Raw genomic sequence first — 18,936 nt, forward strand, 5'->3', positions numbered from 1 at the left:
TGTAAGAAAGCTTGGGAAAACTAGAACTTTTGTGGCTTGATAGGTGTGCATATAGGTACTCGGTGAAGAATCCCTTGGTGTGCAAGTCATACTTGTCTTCTATAATGATAACTCAAACAATTCTGTGCAGTGATTCATGGAAACAATTGGATTCTCATATTCTCCTGGAGCTGTTTATGATAATATGTTACCAGCAAATGCAAGTGAAAAACTTAAAGCAAATAGCTGTAAGGAATGGGGAGCGGTGGTGGAGGTTATGAGGGAAAAATACAAGATAGCGGCACTTTATTTATGAAACTAGACTGTTTGGTGTATATAAAAAATGTGGAAATTTGGGTTGGTAGTGAAAACCTTTCTTCAACTTTCACAGAGAATTAAAATTTATAAAAATGAATGCCCTTATATATGAGCTTTCTCTGTTTTTTTTCCCCCAGAAGTTAGGGTGTATGTAATGTTATATTGTTGTCAGATTTTAAGAAGATATCTAAATTAACTCTGCATTCCCTAAAATGAATTCTAGATGGATGGTGTGTTAAATATATATTGCTCAAGTACTTCATCTCATTTTCCCTCAAGGCTGTCCTCAATACCTACTTTTATAGTGAAATAGCTCCAGTTGTATATGATGCTTCTAGTATGGCTTTTCTGGTAAGAGCTGTAAGGTAGAAACTGGGTCTCATACTTCTCTGGACCTTGAAAAGAATGGGAAATGACATCCTTATTTTATTTCACAATTGTCTGTATAAGAATATAGTTAAATGCCGATCATCTAGGCTAACCAGAAAAAGCATGCCAGAGCAAGCATGGATAGTTAATAACTAAAAAATTTACTGTGTGAAAACTACAGTGAACCTCTAAGACTTGTGTGCCAATAGCTTTAACTGCTTCTGTAACCAGTTTTGTTTTCAAAATGTCAGAGAGTCAAATGGATTGGTTAGAAGGTTACCTGCTCTCCTTTTTGCTCCCCCCTCTTCTTTTATAGTTGGTAACCAGTAATTAAATACCTCAAACCCTAGAAGTAGCAAGGAAAGAAAAAGGCAAAAAGTAAAGACAGAAGATTCTTTGACTATGCTTGGATTAAATGAGTATCTAGAATATCTAACTGGAATATTAAAAATAAAATTCTATAGGAAGTATATGAACTAGTAAAGAAAAATCCAGATGTTAATTGAAAATAGTTAATTCATTTAATTTAAATTTACTGTCAGTTACCTTTAATTGTAAAAGCATCTGCCTTGGAGTTGACCACCTGAGTTGAAATTCTGCCTTCTGTATTTATTAGGTATGACCTTAGGCAAGTTTTAATATTTTTTTTTAAATAAACATTTTTTTTGCCTTGGTTTCCTTTTCTATAAAACAGGGATAATGTACATTATCTAACTCCTATAATTGTTTTGAGAACTAGGTGAGATAATACATGTAGCAATGCTCAGCATAAGGACTGGTACTTTCTAAACACCTAGCAAATACTGTTTTTGTATCTTTTCAACTGTCTCTCCAACATCTATCCATCCATCCACAGCCGTTCGTCTGTTTGTCCATCTATCCATCTTTTGAATGTTACTAACAACATTGATTGATGATTTGTTTTTGTTTTTGTTTTGCCATAGAATATGTAGAACTTTTAAAATATGAAATTAATTTAATTGGCCAGGGGGTGGGGGAAGAGGAGACAGCCCTGAAAAACCAAGTTATGCACAGAGATCTAGAAGTTTACTTTAAATCCTCTGGTTAAGTGTAATATCCTAAATTTATTTCTGCCTGTCCATTTAATAAAATTTATATAATTAAACAAATATTTTTTGAGTGTTTTCTTTGTGAAAAATATTGTACTAGGTGCTGTGGAAATACAGATAAGCCTAGTATTTTGTTCTTGCCATTGAAAAGTTTGTAATCTGGTTGGGACTACATATAAACATACAATTATAGCATATATTTTAAAAAGATTGTATAAGATAGTATGCATTAATTGTTGAATTAGTTATATAAAAAATAAAATTTCAGAGCATAAAGTGATTAGAAGAAAGATGGATCTAGTTACCTGGAATAGGCTCAACTGGTTTCCTAGTGATAAGAAAAGAACACAAGGGAAATAGGGAGAGACAGGCAGAGCAAAGGCTGAGAGGGAGCAATAAGTGAAGTCTGAGTATATCAGTCTAGTAGAGTAGAAGGTTAAAGTGTAGACTACTAGAAGATAAGTTTAGAAAGATTGATTGGATCTGGATGGAGGGCCTTGAATGCCAGAGTCAGGAGTTTGGACTTTTTCTGTCGTCGGGGGAGAGCCACTGATTTTTCTTGATCAAGAGAGAGGCCTGATAATAGGAGTGGCAGTAAGATTGATTTGGAGTTGGAGATACTGACATTAGTGAAATCCGTTTACAGTCTGTTGCAAGAGTCTAGCTATGAAGTATATAAAGCCCTGTGCTAAGGTGATTATGAGTACGGTAAAAAGGTAAGAGAATGAGAAACAATATTAAGGAAGAGTTGATGGAGCTTAATGACATGCTGGCAATGAGGAGCAAGGATGAAAATGAGGAGATGGATTTAGTGTTCATGTTTTGCACTTGGATGATTCTGAGCACGGTGCGCCTCTGGGTGTGCGTGAATGAGGGGGACGTTGAGGAAAATGATGAATCTAACTTTTTGTTGAATATGACACAGCACAGTACATCTCGGTATAATCTTGATGTACTTTCCTAGCAGTTGTATTTCAGGGAGATGAGCGAGAGCTCATTGTTGGGGATATAGATATAAAAATAATGATTTGGATATTAAGGAATGAGATGTTTGGTAAAAAGAATATAGAGAAAGGATCATGTTTAGGTTGGTAGCATTAACATGTGAGTGGCATTTTCTGTGATTATCTATTCATCTTAAAAAAAAAAAGGTATTTGCTCACCTCTCCCTCCCTGATTTTTCCTCACTCTTTTTCCCCCAGTACTACCGATTATCTGCAATGTGTTGTACAATGTGCTGTGCACTGGGGTTCCAGTAAAGAACAAGACAGACATAACCCCTATCTTCATGGAACATATAGAATAAACTTAAAAAAAAAATCTTTTAATGTTTTCTGTTATTCTTCCACTCACCATAGCTTTTTTTAAATAAATTTATTTATTTATTTATTTATCTGTTTATTTATTTATTTATTTTATTGGCTGTGTTGCGTCTTCGTTGCTGCACACAGATTTTCTCTAGTTGTGGCGAGCGGGGGCTACTCTTCGTTGTGGTACGTGGCCTTCTCATTGTGGTGGCCTCTCTTGTTGCAGAGCACGGGCTCTAGGTGCGTGGGCTTCAGTAGTTGCGGCACATGGGCTCAATAGTTGTAGCTCACGGGCTCTAGAGCACAGGCTCAGTAGTTGTGGTGCACAGGCTTAGTTGCTCCGTGGCATGTGGTAGCTTCCTGGGGCAGGGATCAAACCCATGTCCCCTGCATTGGCAGGCGGATTCTTACCCACTGTGCCACCTGGAAAGTCCTACCATAAGCTTTTGATAATATTTACACAAGCATTTATCTCCCTGGGTCTAGAAGAGATTCTCTGACAGCAGGTTTCCTTTTCTTCTTTTTGTGGACACTTTTTATTATTACTATATTGTAAGGAATATTCTGTAGGATCATAATTTTAGGAACATATTAAATTACTCATCATTGAAGTTAAAAAAATACACCCCCACCACCACTGCCTTCCTGGAAGGGAGGTTTTTTATTGTTTAAGCTTATAAGTGAGGTCCTTTGGGGAAAAAAAAAACTTTTGGGCAAGCTGAAGGAAAAGATCTTTCCTTTAAAACAATCATTTCTCACATGCAGACTTCTCTTAATGATATGAAATTTATTTCAAATCACAATAAAACTTGAAATTAGACTTTAGACTTTCCCTTTCTCCTGTTTCTCCCATCCTTATTCTGCTTTTGATTTTGCCACAGAGTCAACCCAGTGCCTTCATCTCACCCTTTCCTCCACTCTTTCCTAATAAAAGGGAGGAATGGTGGGATAAGAACGCAGTGTAAGATTGAGTGGCCATTTCAGGTTTATAAAGGATGAAAGCATCTTTCAAAGGAATGATCTATCTGATTGCAAATGTTTGAATTTATTTATTTATTTATTTATTTATTTATTTATTTATTTATTTAAGCTCTTTATTGGAATATACTTACTTTACACTCTTGTGCCAGTTTTTGAGGTACACCAAAGTGAATCAGCTGTATTTATACATATATCCCCATATCCCCTCCCTCCCGTGACTCTCTCCCATGCTCCCTATCCTGGCCCTCTAAATCATCACCCATCATTGAGTTGATCTCCCTGTGTTATGCAGCAACTTCCCACTAGCTATCTACCCTCCATTTGGTAGTGTGTATATATGTCAATGCTACTCTTTCACTTCATCCCAGCTTCCCCTTCACCCCCTCTCAACCCCGTGTCCTCAAGTCCGTTCTCTGCAAATGTATGAATTTAAATGCTGAGATTCAAGCTCAGGGAATCTTATGTTGTTGACGGTCCCTAATTCATTACACTTTCACTATTTGCTGCGCTTCCCTTTCTCCTTCAACTGATCCCTTTTTGAGTTAGAGGATTATAAATGAGATTATTTAGTATAGAGGTATCAGGTAAAAATGGAGTATCAGGCATTATCTGTAAGTAAGATATACTTTTCTGATAAAAAGGAAGACGTTCTTTTTTCTTTCTTTTTTTATTGAAGTATAGTTGATTTACAATGTTGTGTTAGTTTCAGGTGTGCCACAAAATGATTCATAGGAATGTATATAGATACATATATTCTTTCAGATTCTTTTCCATTATAGGTTATTACAAGATATTGAATATAGTTCCCTGTGCTATATAGTAGGTCCTTGTTGTTTATTTTATATATAGTAGCTTGTATCTGATAATACAAAATTTCAAATTTATCCCTTCCCCCTTTGGTAACCATAAATTTGCTTTCTATGTCTATGAGTCTGTTTCTGTTTTGTAAATAAGTTCATTTGTATCATTTTTAAAAAGATTTGACATATAATCAATATCATATTTGTCTTTCTCTGTCTGACTTCTCTCAGTATGACAATCTCTAGGTCCATCCATGTTGCTGCAAATGGCATTATTTCATTCTTTTTTGTGGCTGAGTAATATTCCATTGCATATAAGTACCATATCTTCTTTATCCATTCATCTGTTGATGGACATTTAAGTTGCTTTCATGTCTTGGCTATTATAAATAGTGCTGCAGTGAACATTGGGGTGCATGTATCTTTTCAAATTAGAGTTTTTGTCTTTTTTCTGGATATATGCCCAGGAGTGGTATTGCTGGATCATATGGTGGCTCTATTTTTAGTTTTTTAAAAAACCTCCATCCTGTTCACCATAGTGGCTGCACCAATTTACATTCCCACCAACAGTGTAGGAGGGTTCCCTTTTCTCCACACCCTCTCCAACATTTATTATTTGTAGACTTTTTGATATGACCATTCTGACCAGTGTGAGGTGATGCCTCACTGTAGTTCTGATATGCATCTTTCTAATAATTAGCAATGTTGAATATATTTTGAGGAAAAGGAGGACATTATTGATGAAAGAAGAAAACCCCTATGTTAGGAGTGTTTTGAAATGGGAAAGATATTTTTTGCCATATTGGAAGGAATGATGTAAATCTGAGTGTTTTAAATTTTGAGTTAGATAGATATAAAATCATGTTAGTAAGAGAGCTTTTAAAAAAGCAGTTTTATTGGAGCAACATCTATATTTATATAGATTACTTAGGAATCTTCAGGGTATGGGAAAACATGTCAAATTTTCAGGGCTTTAATATTAACCCAGCTTTGGGTTACTGAAATCACCTTCATAGGGGGCCAATCAGCCCACCAAGTTTGGATAAGAATTCCAGATGCTGAGTGTTTCAGTAATAAAAGTTGTGGACATGTACCCTATGCTTGATTATTCTTCTAAACTTGCATAGAGATAGTAAATCAATTTTGTGAGGTGAATTTTCAACCTTTAGAAGACAATAAGGCATAACTTTTTTATTCTAAGGAAAGTAATGTTTTGTGGTTGAATAATACCTGTCTTTTTTAACCTGCTGAAAGGTTTCCAGGCTAGAAAGAAGTCTGTGAAAGTGTAGTTTTTATAATGGCCATGCTGCTCATATACACTTAACATTATCAGGTCAAATGGCAGTAATGTGATACAATTTATAGGCCTTATACTCTGTCTGGAAGGTTGTAGTAGCCTTATTGGTATTTGTATTCACTTTTTATTAATTGATCTTTCTTATTGTTTTCCATTTTAATTTAGTGTAAGGCTAATAAATAATAAAGATTGTGTCGTGGCATTCAGTATTAAAATGCACTCCATTTTGGGGGAAGCCAGATAGATGTGTTTACTCTGTAGAGAAATTTAGATTTGATTTTTTGTTTTCTTCATGGTAATTATGTTTGCACTTTGCTGATCACTAGTTGTGCATTATTACAATGGAAGGTGACAATTTGATTGTCTTCAATTGGAGAAACAAGTAATTTTATATTCACTAAGCTGTCAGGTAACACTAACTCACAGTACTAAGAGCTCCTGGCAATGTGGCTTGGCACCTATATTTAACTGCTTTGATGCTTGTGTAACCTCTGCTGAATCAGAAATACTTTGCCTGCTGGAAATGGTTTTCAGGGTTGTACAATGAGGTTTCCATTAAGCAGACAAACTGAAAATGAACTGCAAAGCCACAGTTGTTTCTCTCCTCCCCTTTCCCCTTCATCCCTCCCCCTTCTCCTCTCCTTCCCCACCCTCTCTCGTTCCCCTCTCCCTTCCTCTTCTTCCTGGTTCTCCTTCTCTTATTTGATAGCAACCTGAAATTTATACCTTATTTCATTACATGAAAGAGAGAAATTGCTGGCTTGCTTTATTTAGCTACAGCAGAACCTCAGAGATTAGCTTCTTTATATAATTTTGCTCACTAGCACCATGTGTGAGCTTTCATTTTCTGAAACTATATAGTATCAATTTTTATTTTTTTATTTTTTCTGGCATTATTAAAAAGTGAAAATAGAGGTGATAATGGAAAAGTATAGTGACAGTTTCCTACCTGCCCTTTCTCTCTGAGAAGTTACTGTTCTGGTTTATAATTTTTATTGATAATTGGATAAGATATCCATATTGGACTTCCATACTAGTGGATTGGCTTCAAGCTGACAAAGAGATGTTTCATATTCACTTTAAAAACTATGCTTCTCATTTCATGTGAAGAGGAGATTCAAAGTGAAGATATATAAATAAATTCATCCTGCTATTATTTTAGGCAAATTTCTTTCACTCAAGCCACATAGAAGTCTTTCATTTGAGCTATAAAGTCATTGTGCTTGATTAAAGTCCTCTTAGTTAGTGTGTATTTATAGTAGCCATTGTTTGGTTTTGCTCTTATTGTTTGTTAAGTGACTGATTTTATTTATATATTCGGGGCCTGGCTTTCCAAAACAAAGATCTCAACAAATTACTGGTAGACAAGCTTTGAGAAAAGTTCAATGTTATTTCTATCAAGCAAAAAGTATAGATAGAGGTTATGTGAAGGCAAGTTGTTTTGATCCCACGAAGAAACCAGATACTCAGAGACACATGTAATAATTATAGGTTTTCCATAGGCAGTCAGTCAGACAGGCCAGTCATTAGGCTGGTTGCCTGCCTCTTCCAGCAGATACTAACCAATTAGACAGAGGTGGTTACGTGATGTAACATTATCAGGAGGAACAATTCATGAGTCAAAGCATTCCAAGACATATGAGCTCTAGTCCAAAGAACAGTCTTAAGCTATATAAAGTGACAGCAATATTGTCAGCTAAATATAAACTCTAGAAACACAAACTTTGATGACTTGAGAAGAATCTGTTCCAGGTAGTCCTTGTTTTGTAAGAACCCCAGAAGGCCTTTGAATACAATTTTGGAGCTTTGGTGTGAAAAATTAGAAGCCTTAAATAAGTCAAATTCCATTAATTTAAGCCCCTTCTTGGACATACTTCAGGGGCTTCAGTGTATCTCACTTGCCTCATCACTGTTGATTTGACAGCCAACTCAAATTAGAGAGTTTTCTTCTAACAGATATTGTCTGTATAGGTTACCAAACATGCTCTGAAAAGAGCCACTAAAAACTTTAAAAGGTAGGTTTATAACTGTCTAAGGTAGCTCTGAAAGCAGTAACCTTCTTTTTCATGTAATTTTCTCATTTGCTTATTAAAGAGATGGAAGAGAGAGAAAAACCTGGCAGAGGCCTAGGGAAGATTGGAGGTGGAGAGAGGGATGGGCAGTAGTGCTGCATAAAACAATACAAAGAATCAATAACAACCCTCAGGCTTTACCTGAATGAAGTGGGGAAAGTTTTAAAAGCATTATCTTCATTTTAATGTCTGAAATAAGGATCCCTACCCCAGCCTGTCCACCCTCACCCTAGTACTTAAACGTGGGAATTAGAGGTACAGGAAGAGGGTTTTAAAACATTCTTTGCCCTAGGCTGGGTGGACTGGCATCCTTGGTAGGGGTTCCTGGGTATTGTGCATTTTGGCAGCTGAACATATCTGTTACTCATGCTCCTTAAAATGAGAAGCACTGTGTTATATTTTTGGAAAATTAGTTGTTTATTTCTCAGTATCAGATCAATTGCAGCATTAAATTAACAGTGAACTATCTGACTGAAATAAGTCTACCTTTGTAGCCTGGGGCTGAGTTGCAAAAATAAATGTGAATGTTGGCCTGAATTTTTAATTTTTTCTTTAAGTAAACCAACTATTAAAATGTTGCTTTATGTTAAAAACAGGGCTTCTTTTGAGTAAATGTAACACCCCTAAAAAGTGAATGCCATTTGATAATAATATTAGAAGTAATGAAAACATTAAAAAAAAAACAGATTAAAAATATTGTTCTAATAAATTCGGTGGCTCGTTTGGATAATTACGTCAGTCCCAAATGATAGTTTTGAAGTGAATTTCCAAACAATGGTAAAGGAAAAAAAAGTAATATCAAGTGACTATGCCTTATGAGAAAGTTTATTTAAGAAATCCTAACTTTTAGACATAAAAATGACTGTTTTTTTTAAAAAAAAAATACCACCAAATAAGAAAGATTTAAAGTTCTAGAAAATAAGGTTTTTCTGAGATAGAGGACTTAATGTGTAGATATCCAGTCCTCATCATTTTATTACATCTGGGACCAGCTAATCGTGATTTCTTGTTAAAGAACATAAAGTAAATTTACTGTCTGAGTAGGTTGGTAATGGTCTAAACATTCAGATTTTATACTGGGGTTTTGGAGTGAAATAATTATAATCTTCCTAGAGATATTCCTACTGGCTTCCTAGAAAACTTTATCAATTACTAGAGACTTAATCTCCTGCAATCTCATATTCAAAAGTCCTAAGCCCTGAAGTTCTTCCCAATGGCTGGCATCCTGGGAATTCACTTGATCTGCTGGGCAGAGACATTTCAAACTCGGGGAACACATGATGGGAATTTAGTTTTATGTGTCCCAAAGATATGTAATTCTCTTTGGAGGTTTTACTTGATAATAGCTATGCCCCAGAAAACCATCTTGTTTAACCAATGTGATAAGTTGACAATGTAGTTTTTCTCTCTGATTATAATGTACTCTGTGTAGTCAATACACTAGTACCATGTGAGTGTAATTTCCTCTTTTATTTTATCTCCAATGCACTGTATTATAAATAAACAGTTAAAAAAAAACACCAAACAAATCTGTTGCATCTCCTTTTAAGATTGTACCACTGTAGACACTTGTTCTAGTAAAGTAGAATTGGGCACATTTGATTGCATTTAAATTTTTCATGCTTCAGCAGTTTGGCTGGGAGCACAGTAAAGAAAAATCCCATGAGCGAGGATAGTTTAGAATAATAGAACTTGATTTTGTGTATTATAGCGGCAACATTTGCGCTGCTTTAGTTAGGGTTGTGTCAGCACTTCCATTATAAACCCCTGTTTTCAAGGGGTATAACTAGGGAGATTTTTTTTTTAATACAAATTAAAAAAACAATTCATTTGAATGATTTTTAAGTTATAATAGTGCGAAAATAAAACAAAGTTAAGTCACATAGAAATTGACCATTTTCACAAGGATTTTAATTCTTTTACTTATTAGTTGTATATGGCAGCAGCTAAAGTAAGACTATTCTAATACTTTGCGGGAGAAAGTTTTTGTAGTGGGAGATTACTGATATGAAGATTAAAAATAAAAGTAAGCATCCCATGTGATATTTTAAAACATTAAAGCAAGTGTATATTTGATTTATGAGTTTCTATCAGAGAGTAGCCATGGTGCAATGATTATAGTAAAGGTATTACCAAAAGTCAAGTATATTTGCAGCTTCTAGAATACAGTTTAGTTGGTCTAATAAAGGGGAAAGCTGAAGTAAAGTGAAATAAATGAGGATGTAATCAGTAAATTGAAGGATTCTATAACAAAATGTGCAAAAGTAATCAGTAACTTGAACTAATAATCAGTAAATCCAAGATATTTGATAAATTGCATTAAAAAGAATTTGTGCACATTTTCCTTTTAAAAATTCAAAAAAAAAAAAATCACCATCCAAAACGAAACAGTACAACAAAGCCATCAATAAAAAACAAACCTGAAACAAGCCCAACAATTTTATCAAAAGGAAATGGCTACAATGGGGCAATACCTTGCTAAAAGAACAAGAATTACCTTTCTCTGCTAAGAACATATTGACAACTACAGTAAACACAAGAAATTAAATAAAATATGATATGCAAAAATATTCTTGGAACAAAAAAATGTTAATTCCTTTGCTAAAGGGAGGGATTTTGAAGTTGAGCATGCCTTCGTTGGTTGTTAAGTATTATTGTCTTACCTTTCCCCTCTTCCTGTCCCTTAACGATGATGTGAACTGAGGATAAACAGTCAGATTTAATATTGCTTTCTTTTGGCAGCCTATCTTTTATTTGCAACCTTGATACACATATGAATTTGTAGGTGCAAAATAAAAGACAAATTGTGTGATGTTATAAATTGGTAGCTTTCCTGAATGGCCACTGGAGGAATCACCAGAAGACTGTTGATGAAGTAGAGGTGAAGCCTTTCCTCACTAATTGTATTCAGCGTGTAATTTCTAAACTTCCCTCTGAATTTTGATTTTCAATTAACACTCCCCATTTGAAGATAATTTTCTATTTAATGTAATTGCAGGAAATAATTTATTGGCTGATTAAGACTAAGGGCCCAGCCTTCCTTAAGAAAACACTCTAACAAACCAGCCTTTAAACTCAACCCATAGCTTTGGACAGATTTAGTCTATTTTTACAGCTGCATGGTTGTATTTAATTAGGATTGTGCACTATTGTTCATTGGTGCAGTTTATAGTTGAAATTATTCTTAAGAGACTTTTCATTTTGGGTTTTGTGTCGTGATTAATTTATACTAAACCAACAATCACAGATATTGCTATTGGAAGGAGCCAAGTCACTTTATAATAAGAGGATGTTTGTTGAGGAACTAAAGTCACTCTGAGTTTTGGATTATGACTTTCAATTGTATTTAGCTGTTTTAAAAAGCAGCAGTAAATTCATTCGTTTGTCTTTAATGTGAATGATTACATTATTGGTGCTGTTATTATCTAAACTATGAAAACACTCTTGTTGTTAATGGCAAGCTCTTGATAAACTTGCAGAAGAGTTATAATTTGCCTGGTTTTACTATAGTATTTATGAAGCTAATGAAGTAAGTTCTAGATGATTCCTCTATACCGAGAAACATAATTTGGTGTCATTTTCTGTAAGTTTATATATATTTCTTCATCTGTCAGTATTGATAGAAATTAGTCAAGGGTATACTTATCTAATTCATTGATATAGAACTCTTGAGGACATTTCATTTCTTTCTCCTCAAAGAAAACATAGATATACTTCTGTACTTTCTTTCCTCCATATTATTTTCTAGTATCAAGTCTAATAGATTATATTTTTATTATTTGTAGAATGATTATTATAAGTAGGTATCAGCATTTTAATATGTTTCAAAGCACTTCAAAAGCCCGTAATACTTTTATTTAGAACTGTGCATAATTAGATTTGCTGATCTTATATTAATTTTTTTCACTGTAGGATACTAAATCTGAGCCCCCTCATTAATTGTGAGAAATTTAGCATTAGCTGTTAAATCCTATGTGAAACATGGGCTGCTACATAAAAACTACTGTTTAAATTGGAATTAACTTAATTATTTTTCTTTGCTCTTGATATTTCCTTCACTGCAATATTCATGAAAGCATGTGACAGATTTGTAAATTTAACTGTTAATCTCAGATTTCTAGACCCTTTAATCAGTATTTATTTGTCTGTAGAAACAGTACTAGCAAGTTAATGATTTGCTAATTTGAAAAATGCTCATGTGGTTTCCTATGTTAAATGATTTGTGCATTTTTTAAAAAAATGGTATGAAATCAATTAATGTTAAAGAGCAATTAAGGTGGAGATTTTATTCCTTTCATTACACAGCAATTTTAGAGCTAAATGTGCTATAAACCAAAAACAATGTAAAGTTTTAGAAAAAAATACTCAATTGCTTCTTCTTTTAAGTTATAAACTTTTGGTGATTATATTTCTAAACATTTTGCTAAGAAATTCATCTTGATAAAGTGATATTCTAAAAGTTTTGAAATTCTGTTTAATAATCATGATTTTCTGATTGTATATGAAAGCACGGTATGAAGACCTTGTGCCGAGTGTAGTTGATGTGTACTTGTGGATACATAGAAGGATGTTCAGAAATTGTTTCTGGAGTTTTAAAAATATTATGCATAATAGGCATTTTACTATTTTCATAGTAAGTGCTTTGAATCTTATATGTACCTTCTAATATAAAATAGAGGCATAGTTACCTCATGTACTAAATTAAAAAGTCACAAAATTGCCTTAAGACTAATCTAGTATTAGCAGCCACTCAATCAACATGTCACTTAGAAGTTTAGTTATAGCAATTGACATAGCTTGAAGATCTTTAGAAAAAGATCAGATTGACACTAATCAGTGTTAGGCCTAGTACTCATAATACAAGGTATAAACTAAGAAGTCAGGACCAAGTTTGTTTAGGAGTTTCATCATAGATTAGTTACTTTTCTGATTGTATTTTCTTACATAGACCTCCTTTGTTCCTACGTAAAGTGAAAGAGAAATTTGGATATTTGTAATTTCAATTCATTCTCCAAACTGGCTCATTTGCTATTCATTCATTCATTTTTTTTTTTTTTTTTGAATTGCTAGCCATCAACTGAATTACTGTCAATAATCTAGTTGGGAGAACTGAGAGGAAAAATACACACATACATATACTATATATTATGAAAACATTTCATAAAAATTTCATTTGTGGATCAGTAAGAAAGAAAATGTGCAGCAATTACTGGGAAGAAGTTTACTGAGTTAAAAGCAAAGAGGGAAAGTGGAACAGATAAGCTAAGAGTTCTTTTTCAGTGGTTTAGAGTAGATCATAAACATTTCTGAAGTTAGCTAACTTTCCTTTTTTCCTGAATTAGTCAAATGTAAGGGATTGTTTATTATTTTGTCATTGACAGCCCTTTTTTAAAATCCACGCTGTTTCTTTATTCTGCAGAAGAATGTCTTCCAAGCAAGCCACCTCTCCATTTGCCTGTGCACCTGATGGAGAGGAAGTGATGACCCAAGATTTGACCTCAAGGGAAAAGGAAGAAGGCAGTGATCAACATGTGGCCTCCCATCTGCCTCTGCACCCCATAGTGCACAACAAACCTCACTCTGAGGAGCTACCAACACTTGTCAATACCATTCAACAGGATGCTGACTGGGACAGTGTTCTGTCATCTCAGCAAAGAATGGTGAGCTTTTAAAATCTGGCCACTATCACTAAGTGTGTCTGTTATTATGGGCTCATCAAAAATAAGTATTTTAGAAAAAGCTCAAAATCCATGTCATTAGAGTTATTTGTGTCCAAACCATGAAAATGACCACCCTGTATATTATTAATATATTAATACTAGTTAGTGGGAAAAATTGGAAAATGGTTTGTGGTTTTGTTTTTGTCTATTGTTAGGTCGACTTGCCAAAAAATATTTAATTTAATTTTGGGGGAGATTTGGTTATCTTATTCTCTGATTCTCTGTATTTAAGATGGTAACTTGATAATACCACAAAACAAATATGATCCAAAAAAGTGTGGCTGTGTATTAATATTGTAAAATTATAATAAGCAAACATAGCTATGTGAATGAGGTCATATGGTAAATACATCTTCAGTGAGGAAATGCAGGTATTTATCTTTTTTAACAGTCATTCTTGATTTATAATAAAGCTTTTCTCACTTATGTGCTTGTGTATTAGTTTCAAAAGGACATGCAAAGCTCCTAAGTATCATTCAAACTGCAGGAGTTTGCCCTAAAGGTAGAAACAGCAATGTCAAATACATGCAGTGTATTAGCCAGCTTTCCTATCTTAAATTCTACCTGTAACCATCAAAACAGATATCATAATAAGTGACATTACTTATTATCTAGTTTAAAGCAAAAATATTTAATTTTTAGCATTTAGAACTGACCAAAATCTTAATGTATTTTCTTGGATTAGGAATTTTAAACCTTGTTTTACATGTCTTAACTTTTGGTTAAATTAACAAAAAATATTTTATGTGGGAAATGAGGAAAAGTTTTACGCCTTAATAAAAAAAATAATGTGATATTTAAAAATGCCCTTACTCTAATAACATATTTTAAAATTCTTGCTCTATGCTTAGAACCAATTCAAAGACAATTTTATAGCTTATGGAAGCAGACATTTTTCTTTTTCAGATGATTCTGCAGGCACAATTAGTACTCTGAAGCAGTAGGTGAGAAACAGGGGATTGAACTAGACTAGAAACTGTTCTAGACTAACTTTAGGTTGAAAAGGGACCATCATTATGCAGTTAGACCCACTGGGAGATTTGTTTCCCTTGCATGGGGGAAGAGAGAAGGTGTAATAAAGCAAGGCTAAAAGTCTGGCTTTTTGATTGATCTTAAGTGATTGAACTCATTTTATACCTCCAATATAGCATGGGTAAAATAGATATCCAGTCACTGCCACCGGCTTTTTGGCAAGATAATAGGGCTATGTTTTATTTTTATTTCAACAAATCATTATGGAGCACCTCCTCTGGGCCCAGCATTCTGCTGGGTACTGGCTGTGTAGTAAACAAAACATGCATGATTATGCCTTCATGGAACTTATATCTAGGAGAGGGAACAGAAATAAATACACACACAAATGTAATTAAAGTTATGATATATGTTAAGAATAAAAAGAACAGAATGCTATGTGAGAACATAATGAAATAAACCTAATTTAGAATGGATGGATAGGAATGCCTTCTTTGAACTAAGGATGATAAGAATTAGCCAGGCAAAAAATAGAAGAAAGAGTAAACATAGAAGAGGGAACATCATGTATGAAATATTTGAGGTGAGAAAAATTATAGCTGAGTTTCAGAAAATGAAAGATAGTCCTTGTAGTGGAAGTGTAATGAGCGAGGGTGCAGTGTAGCATCAGATATGGTTGGAGAGATTGGTAGGGGTTAGTTATCCAACAACACCTTGTAGATAACATTATGGACGTGAGATTTGATTCTAAGCACGATGGAAAGCCATTGAAGGGATTAAGAGCATTTCAAAAAGATAATTCTGACTGTGTTATGACTCTATGGGAGGGAGACAAAGTGAAAGACGGAAGACCTGCTGGGAAGCTATTTCAGAAATCCAGGTAAGAGATGATGGTGGCTTGGATTAGTGTGGAGGCAGATGGGATAGAGAGAAGGGATGGGTTCAAGGTAAATTTTAGCTTTTATTCCAGATATACTCATGGACAAATCAAAATAACTATACTGGAAAATACAGATTGAGGCAGAAATAATACAGTTCAAATTTTACTTCTTTAGAGCACTTTTTACTTATTTTTCTTAGTATAATTTAGTTTGTATATTGGCAAGTGCAAAATTGTTTTGGCGAATTATTCTCAAAGCTATGTGATCTAAAATTTTGTCAGAAAGTAGATATTCATAATTTGCTTACCAAATTTACGTTAGATGGGATTTATGGTAGTATAAAATAGTTTAAATTTACAAATATGTGATATTAATATAAAAGAAATCATACTTGCTGGAAATGTTTTCAAACTTTCATTCTCTTCTGATATCAAACATTACTTTCCACTGGAGCCTTTGTGTATTCTGAATGTCTGGAAGCCAAAATATTTTGTTTTAGCTCCCACTCTATAGTATTTCCCAGCTGTGTACTTATATGGTATAATAAAAGGATTTAACAATTGGGAAATAGCAGCTGCATTTGGAAATTCCCTTTGTGCTCCCTTTTCACTTGATAGATTCAATAATGTATAACAAGTGTAATATCAGACCTGTAATGACTTATACTGCAAGTATCATATCACCTACCAATTTTTCTTTACAGCAAAGGAAAACAATAGTAGAGTTTTAGGTTTCTGGATAATCTTGCAAACCTGCATATAGTGTGTGTGTGTGTGTGTGTGTGTTGGGATGGGGTGAATGTGACTAGAGTAAAATTTAATAAACACTTTGTCTCATTCTACATTCAAGTAAAAATTAAATCTGGAAGAATTGTTATGAAATTAAGTGAAACTTGTTCTCTTCAGTGGATCCTATTTGTTACACACTGTAATTGAACCTCATAAAATCAGTGTGGAGAAATAAAATTTAAAAGAAAGTCTAAAAACAACAACAAAGATTTTATCAGCGCTTACTTAGTTTCCACTGTAATTTACTTTCTGCGATGGCCCTCAGTCATGAATAGTTAGAAACAGGAACTAGAAGTTTTTTATATACTGATTCAGGAAGGGTTTCGCTTTGAAATATCAAGACCACAGAGGAGCTTTTCTGTAAGACAGGGTAAAGACAAAGCAGAGAAGTTCTGCTAATACCCACTTCTGGATTAGAAAAAAAATCTTTAGATGTTAAAATTCTGATTATTTTGATGTTGCACTCCAACAAAATATGAGACTATACAGTTTCAAACAAGTGAAAAAAATTCATTGTGGCATAAGCAAAGGAGAATAGACACTTAGAGAACAGAAATTTTATAGATCAGCATTCCAAGACCAATTGGAGATAAAAAAATTTTAGACACTGATTTTAATTACCATTACTTATATTATGGACACCAAAACGTTCGATTTTAAATGTAGTATGCTGTGTTAATTTGTGAGATCCATTTGAAGGCTGAGAAGTTCGTGTAAATAAGAATTCACTGTTCTTGTTTGCTGTGTACATTCACTACTACTTTCATTATGGTACCAGTGTACCAGCACCTTTTTTGCAGAGGAATGTTGACACTTTTCTCTGAAATATGTTTTTGCTCCCATTAGAACGGATTCATTAGACAGGAATAAATTCACATAATTTTTTCATCAAAAAAGTATAGTATATAATTCTTTTTAATATTAAAAAGTGTGAAGGAACATTTTGTAGTAATATTTAGCATATGATATTGTGTATAATGATTATCTGCTAAAGATTACTTGACTATGTAGCACCTACTAAGTTCTAAGCACAGGGACTTGTGAATAAGACAGTTAGGATCTCCTCATAGAGTGAGACAATTTTAGACAATGATAAATGCAATAAAGAAAATTAAATAAGAAAATATGATTGAGAACGACGACTTTAAACAATCCAGGGAAGGTCTTTTTGAAGAGGTGACATTTGAGTTGAGATTTGAATAATGAGAAGGAGACAACTATGCAAAAATTTGGGGGCAGACACCCAGCTAGAGTATGTAGTGAGTACAGAAACCTTTTGATTGGTGTGTTTGAGCAATAGGAAACAATGGAGTGTCTGCAGTGGAATGGGGTGAGGGAGAGAATGGTATGAGATGAAATCTGGGAGGCAGGCAGATTGCAGATAATATGGGTTATCATAGGCTACAGTGAGGTGTTTGGACTTTACTTCAAGTGAAAGTGGAAACCATCGGAAGATTTTAAGCAGGAGACTACCATGATTTGATTTATGTTTTTAAAAGAGCACGTTAGCTGCTGTGTACAGAATGGATTGTAAGAGATAACACCAGAAACAAGGGCACCTATTAGGAAAACTGTTGCAGTAGTGAAGGTGAGAGTTTAATGGTAAGTGGAGAGTGGACAGTTAGGGAGGTATTTCTTTGAAGAGTTCCCATAGAGTCTGAAGAGGACAAGATTCACACAGAGGGTGAGGAGAATATTTTATGTAATATACATGTGGGCAGAAATTTAGTCAAGAATGAGCAGGAAGTGAAGTGGATGAGATCAGGGTGTGAGGAAGGGTTAGGCTTGATCCTGGACCAAGAATGGTGTGAGGTGTGAGGTGTGAGGACAGAAGCTTTTTGCCTAATAAAGAGCTGTTTACAGGTGACTTCCAGGGTAGGTTATGGCAATGTAGGCTAGATACCAACAGTATCTCTTACAAGATCCCAAATGTGACAGGATTGTGAGACCTCCTTCATGCATATGCACCTGTGCACTTGCATGTATTCTCATATTGATACATATTTTAAGCCAAAATGGGATTATATGCATTTGGCTTTTAATTACTAATCTAATTAGGTAGAAATAATCACACTGGACCCTCAGGCCCAGACTATCAGAACTCCTTATTTTAGAGACCTACTTAAATTCCCCCAAGTTTTATCTTTTAGAAACATTTTAAAAATAATTTTCCACTATAAATAAAACATGCCAATAATGTCCTTTGTTGTAATTTAAAGAAAATAATAATAATAGGCATGTTGGGATATTTAATAAATAACTGTTGGGAACAATACTTTCTTGCTTGCAAACAGTTTCTTCTCTCTGCCTTTCTTGCTTTCAGTTCAATGAAGTTGCTAATCAGCTCTGAAGTGTTCTATGTAGTTCACTTAGAGTCATAAA

At 34.1% G+C, this 18,936-nt stretch overlaps 1 protein-coding gene across 18 annotated transcripts in view; it reads left to right on the plus strand.

Annotated features, from left to right (window-relative positions):
* SOX6 (SRY-box transcription factor 6) overlaps nucleotides 1-18,936 on the plus strand; it is a 636,025-nt gene that overhangs the window by 222,542 nt on the left and 394,547 nt on the right. For all 18 annotated transcript variants that reach the window (XM_057748518.1, XM_057748517.1, XM_057748515.1 and 15 more), the window contains one exon: nucleotides 13,613-13,853. In XM_057748518.1, coding sequence (XP_057604501.1) covers nucleotides 13,617-13,853 — 237 coding nt within the window. In that variant the 5' untranslated portion in view covers nucleotides 13,613-13,616. The remainder of the gene's footprint in view (nucleotides 1-13,612; nucleotides 13,854-18,936) is intronic.

Source organism: Hippopotamus amphibius, chromosome 9 (assembly GCF_030028045.1).
Source record: "Hippopotamus amphibius kiboko isolate mHipAmp2 chromosome 9, mHipAmp2.hap2, whole genome shotgun sequence".
Taxonomy (NCBI): Eukaryota; Metazoa; Chordata; class Mammalia; order Artiodactyla; family Hippopotamidae; genus Hippopotamus; species Hippopotamus amphibius.